The sequence below is a fragment of the Benincasa hispida genome, chromosome 9, assembly GCF_009727055.1.
Source record: "Benincasa hispida cultivar B227 chromosome 9, ASM972705v1, whole genome shotgun sequence".
In the NCBI taxonomy this organism is placed as follows: Eukaryota; Viridiplantae; Streptophyta; class Magnoliopsida; order Cucurbitales; family Cucurbitaceae; genus Benincasa; species Benincasa hispida.
This window is the reverse complement of record NC_052357.1, coordinates 2291070-2297317: the sequence shown is the minus strand read 5'-3', so window position 1 is coordinate 2297317 and position 6248 is coordinate 2291070. Positions and strand designations below refer to the sequence as shown.

At 35.5% G+C, this 6248-nt stretch overlaps 1 protein-coding gene across 3 annotated transcripts; it reads left to right on the top strand.

Annotated features, from left to right (window-relative positions):
* The first annotated feature begins 210 nt into the window (after positions 1–210).
* Positions 211–6002, top strand: LOC120086974 (DNA-repair protein XRCC1). Of its 3 annotated transcripts, none has more exons than XM_039043805.1 (8): positions 211–348; positions 770–1121; positions 1229–1417; positions 1919–2030; positions 3637–3719; positions 3931–4041; positions 4269–4355; positions 5364–6002. In XM_039043805.1, the coding sequence occupies exons 2-8, from the start codon at positions 903–905 to the stop codon at positions 5673–5675; spliced, it is 1113 nt and encodes a 370-aa protein (XP_038899733.1). In that variant the 5' UTR covers positions 211–348; positions 770–902; the 3' UTR covers positions 5676–6002. The 3 variants fall into 3 exon arrangements, with proteins under 3 accessions (XP_038899733.1, XP_038899736.1, XP_038899734.1); XM_039043808.1 differs by having other exon boundaries at positions 252–348; positions 874–1121; XM_039043806.1 differs by lacking the exon at positions 211–348 and having other exon boundaries at positions 361–1121.
* Positions 6003–6248: the final 246 nt, after the last annotated feature.

The window sequence follows — 6248 nt, the reverse complement described above, 5'->3', positions numbered from 1 at the left end:
ATGTCATAGATAATTAATATTATCTTTCCAAATTAAATATATGATTTAGCCAGGACTATTGTTAAAACAATTTCACCATGATATGTTATATAAAGATTCCATCTTATCATTTTATATGTGTATTAATTTTTAAGTTAAAATTGTAAATAGAATATTGATAAATTAAAAGGAATATATATTTTCAGGCCAAAAACACAAATTGATAAAATTACGGGGTCTGAAGTATAAATGTAACAGTTTCTATATTGCGGAACGGTGGGGGAAGGTCGCAATCGCAGCAGGGCTAGGTGCTGACTTCTTGAATCGACTCAGAACCTTCCGAGTGAACTCACTGGAAGTGGAATTCAGGTATCGTTTCTAATTTCAATCATCATCTTCCTGCAATCCTTGCCGATTTCTTGCTAACCCTACTCGATCACGTAACGCTGTTATGTCAGTGGTCAAATTTCACTTGCATGCGAAACTTAATGCACATTTATTGCTCAATCTTTGCACAACTTGTTTCTTGACCTCATTTGAGCTTAATACAGCCATTTTCATGTCGGTTGGCTAGCAAATGTTGTGTTAATTGTCTATTATTCTTCGCTATATGGTGCTATAAAGTGGTAACATTAGTTTTTCGAGTTCGATCCGGTATTGAGAACTTATTTGAATTCGTTTAGTTTTGGTTAGGTTTAATCATCAGTGCACTTTGCCTCTATGTTTCTGTCTCCTGGCAATAATTTGAAGTTGTTTCGGAATTGTAAAATAGCGTCCATAATCTTTGTAGGCTCTTACTCGCACCTCTTTGGTGCTTTGAGAGCGGATGTCTTTCGAGTATTCCTGCAAGCCTTCATCGCATTTTAGATGAACTGACAAATTTCAGCCTAGTAGTAGAAATTTAATCGCTTAGTAGGAGCGATATGTCAGATTCAAAGACCAATGAGGGTGGTGGCAATGCTAAGCGCAGTCTTCCTTCATGGATGAGTGGGAAGGACGATGGGAGTTCTTCTCGAGGCAAGAAACCAAACAGTTCTGGTTCTGTTGGAAATGATGTTGAAGCTAAAGAGCCTAAGCAAGAGAAAGGAAATGGTGAAGGTCCAGTGAGCAGTTCATTACACCGTGATTTCTCCAGACTTCTGGTTCACATATTGTCTCTTTTCACCCCTTGTTTTCTTTTGACGTGTCATTTTTACATATTTTGATCATTGACTGTCGCACTAAACTAAATTACCAACGTTAAATGCAGGAAGGAGTAGTTTTCGTGTTATCAGGTTTTGTTAATCCTGAGCGCAGCATTTTGCGATCTCAAGCATTAGAAATGGGAGCTCAATATAAGCCTGATTGGAACTCAGATTGCACTTTGTTGATCTGTGCTTTTCCAAATACCCCAAAATTTCGACAAGTGGAATCAGATTGCGGAACAATAGTATCAAAGGTTTTTTTCTTTGTTACAAAAACTTAAACATTAACCAGAGAGTTTTTCAAAGAAAAATTGTGCTGGCTTTGATGTGTAGGAATCTGAGAGTCGGTTACTCAAAATTTATCTAATGCTAGATTTGATTAAAATGAAAATTTGATAGCATTATGTTTGGTGTCAATTCCTCTATGTTGTTGATGATATGAAATAAATTTCTGCTTATTTTAGTAGGTTCTGAATAGTCTGTGGTTATTTTGAAATATTCTCAGTCTTGCTTTTGTCATGGGTTCCTTTTCTTGGGTGATGAAAACTAATAAGTTTTATTCTTCTTTAAGCTTATTATATCGTATTGCTTCCCTTTGAAGCATATCCAGTATTGGCACAATTTCCCCTAAATTTAGACGTCTCTAGAAATCAACTCTAAAATCTGACTCTATCATCATCTGATTGTGTAACTGAGACCGGGATTCTAAATTGTTGATTTAGGTTCTAAGTGCTCTCATTCTGTGTTTTTCTTAGGAGTGGATTTCAGAATGTTATGCACAGAAGAGGCTCGTTGACATTGAAAGCTACCTCCTCTATGCTGGAAAACCCTGGAGAAGAAGCAACCTTGCACGTGAAGCTAACCAAGGTGATCTAGAAAATGCCTATGTTTTCATGGCTGTAGTTCTACTAAATGTTAATGTTAGTCACAACCACCGTAACCCTAGCGGGCACAATAGGTCATAGAACTATGGTCACAAACTATGATGCATTTTTGTCGATCTACCAACTTTTTTTTTAAGAAGAAACAAACTTCTCAGTGATCATATGAAAAATATAAAGAGTGAGAAAAATTATAGGAGGTTACAAAAGCCACTAAAATTGGTTGCGATGAGAAAGGTGTCATTATAACTCGAGAGGAAGAGAGTGTAAACCAAAACAACCCAGAATTTTAATCTTTTTCCCAAATAAAAAATCTTCTTCCAACCTTGCTGGTTCCTTCAAAATGTTCTTTAATTCCTTTCCTTGAACATTATAGTGTTTTTACTGCACAAAGCCACAAAAACTTAGATTTCTGTAGAAGCCACAAAGGAGTTAGTGAAGGTTCACGGTGAGGGAATCTACCATACACCAAGGTTAAATTCCTTAAGAACCTCACTCCAGCATTTGTAAGTGATTTTATAACTAAGAAATATATGGTTCTTATTTTCACCATCTTACATTAGAAGAACCAGCTAGAAAACAATGAGCAATGAAGATTTCTTTTCTGAATATTGTTTACTGTGTTGTGCTCATTTTTTAACAAGAAACAAATTTTTATTAACTTTTTGTTGATAATATGATAAGGAAATATTCAGGAAAACAAACTCTCGAGGGAGTGAGGAGGAAAAGGAAAGAAAAATGAAACAAAAATAACCTCGAATAGGAGCATCACAACCAAAAAAGACACATAAAGAAAATCAGAAACAATGAGCCATCAAGCTAAAGGATCCAGGAACAGCAACTCCAAGAACAAGGCTCCAACAAATAACCCCAAAACATAAGCCTACAAGGAAATGATCCCAAAAAACAAAAACAAAAATAAAAAGAAAAAAAGAAAAAGAAGAATTGAGAAGTGAGAGAGAAAAATAAAGAAAACCCGGCTATTGGAGCTAGCCAAATGGAGGAGAAAAATTAGGCCGATAAAAAACCACTGGGAGCTTATAATACCCAAAGAAAGGCACCTTTAACCATTAAATGATCCAAAAAGAGAATTCAAGGAGTAAATTGTCGCTCCCTGAGGGAGAACCTGATGCCTCAGGCCTCGGTAAAATCTCCTTGTATAATGCCAGTTTGGCTCTTTGGCTTCTACAGCCGTAAACCAAATAAATTCCTTTCCTTTTTTTCCCCCTTTTTTGGGAGCGTATGAAAGGCCTCTAGTCTCTCATTCCATTTCGATGAATCATAGGAGTTTGAAAAACACCTGAGTTTCTATCAATAATCAATTGAGAAGCTTCCAAAGTCGTAGAAGAGGGAGCCCCATTAGATTCCCTATTACAAATTGCTCTCTCAAAATCATAGAATGAATAACTAAAAGCTAGTGTGGGTTGTTGTCATGACCTTGGACACTTGAAGTAGTGTGCCTATCATTTTGTAGTTATCCTGATTTTTGCAATGTTTTGGTGCTTTTGTTCCTTCACCTTGTACCTGATGCTGAAAGAATCGTTTCTGAATTTCTCATCATTCATTTTCATCCCTGGGATGTACGGTTGCAGCTGTTCCATCATCATCCAAGAAACCTCAGAAACCGGTTGAGAAAGCTTCACGTTTAAAACCACATGAGCAGGAGATAGCTCAGGTAAATAGTCTGGTTCTTGTGAAAGTATATGTCTTATCATCTTTGTTTTTCCATCCTGATTAGTGATTTGTATGCTTTGTATGGGAAGTAACAAAGCAAAGCTAGACCTTTTGCGGGATGCACATTATTGTTCAGCTACATCATTTGTTTTCATATGGGAACCAATGCTGATATATAGCTATTTCTACAATTGATTGTGTGATATATGCAGAGTAGAGAGATCAATTCTTCAAGAGAGTGCTTTTCTCCTTTGAAATTGAAGAAATGGGCTATTGATGATTACCATAAGACACTTTCTTGGCTAGAGAGTCAGGAAGAAAAGGTAGAACAAACGTGCTTATCCCTTTTATGCAATATATAGATTTTACTTCTTCAAGCACCAAGTGACCCATGTGAGTTCATTGGCCACCTGGCATCTTCTCACTCAATCCCTTGGTTTTTAGGGATGTGTGGAACTCTTCCTTTTTTTGCACACTTCAAATTTGGATAGATGGCGAAACTTCATTGATATTATTTTGATTTTAATTCTTCATTTTAAACCTCTTGTAGCCAGATCCATGTGAGATAAAGAAAATAGCAGCAGAAGGAATTTTAACTTGTTTACAAGATGCAATCGATTCTCTTCATCAAAATCAGGTAGACAGTATTTTCCTTCTGGCGGTTGTGTAGTTATGATCAATTTATTTATTCTTTGCAGCACTACGCTACTAAATGCTTTCCTAACTATATGATAACGTGTAAAAAATATCGATGAATAAGTAGCAGATTTGTTCGTTAAAATGCGACCATTTTGTTGAGATTTCCGTCTAGCAGAATGTCTTTCAGATTTTACAAACTGGCCCGATATAGTTGAAGATTCATACGTCTTTCAGATTTTACAAACTGACCTGATATAGTTGAAGATTTGTACGTACTTATTATAAATTCATCAAGTCTTGCCTTGATCAATTGCTTTGTAGGGTTTTAATTATTAGCAAGTTAACTTCCCCGTTTGTCACATCTTCAGTTAGTTACGAATGCAGTATTTAAACATTTTTTATTCATGGGATAAGTAATATGTCTTATTGGAAGGATCCGTCTCTCTTTTTCTAAGTTTATTTTTTTCCTGTGAAGCAAATAAAATTTTATTAGTCCTCTTATAAGATTATATGGCTTTTAGCTCAAGCCTCTCATCCCTTATTTCCTAAATGATCTCATTAGAGTGAGAAAACAGATGATAATACGGACCAATCAGCTATACTGTGGATGATCAGCATTTCAAGCCTTGACAAATTGACACCATAGCTCATTGCAACTTAGTTTGAGAACCATTGTATTGCAGATTTCTATTGGCTTGAAATAAATTCGAGTTCAATTGGTGCTGGATTTGGTACTTTCACGGTCCACACTAGTATCCTTTCAAATATTTTACTCACTTCTCTCGTTATGCTCAACCAATCCAAATCCCCTTCACTTTCACGGTCCACACTAGTATCCTTTCAAATATTTTACTCACTTCTCTCGTTATGCTCAACCAATCCAAATCCCCTTCTCGCATTAGGCCTGCATGCTTCATTGTTCAGTTATTTTATTTAACGCAAAATAGAAAAGGTATCTGCTCTCAGCTTTTGATTGACAGTTTAAACACATTTAATTCATATGCAGGACATCAATCAGATGACTGAAGAATGGAAATTCGTTCCTCAGGTGGTGGAAGAGCTGGCAAAGCTTGGCAATAAGAAAGAGTCAATATCAAAGGAGGAACTTTGCAGGCATGCTTCAGATTCTAAAAGGATTTATGAAATAGAACTTAATTCTCTACTTGACAGTTCCACAGAAAGAAAGAAGAAGCCAAATGTCAATAAAGAACCGAAGAATGGTCGTAAACCAAAGGAATATGATAGTGATGACACGATTGAGATGACTGAGGATGAGATAGACATTGCATTCCAGAAAGTAGCTTGTAAGAAGTCTTAGTTTAGGTCCTTTAGCTCAACTTGATTTAGATAGAGTAATGGCGTGTTTGGGAGTGATTACTTGTTTCATTTTCAAAATCACTTGAAAATGTTTTTAAGCATTCGAAATCAATTTTAATAGTATGGAAAATATATTTAAAAGTATAAAATTAAACATTGAACTGATTTTGAGTGATTAAAAATGTGTTCTAGAACGATTTTGAAAGTAACAGAAGTGTTAAAATCACTTCCAAACATACATTATAACTCTTTTGCTGGTCTGCATTGTTGCCGTAATCTGCATGTTTTATTCTAGTAAGTGAGAATATGTCCATTTTTTGGTTCTATATTTTTGTGCTTCTCAAGTTTATTCTTGTGTGACTGCTGATTACATCTTTTTCATGTCCTGGAAAGAAAGAGAAGTCTGGTGAAGATGCTGAAAGTTAAAAGCTTGAGTGTTGGAAGATAAAATAAAGGCTAAACTACACAAAAATGTTATTATGGTTTTTTTTAACCCCTTTCGGTGGAGATTGAACCATGAATCATAAGAAATAAGAATGACAATTGATGTCTTATCTACTAAGTTGTTATTTCA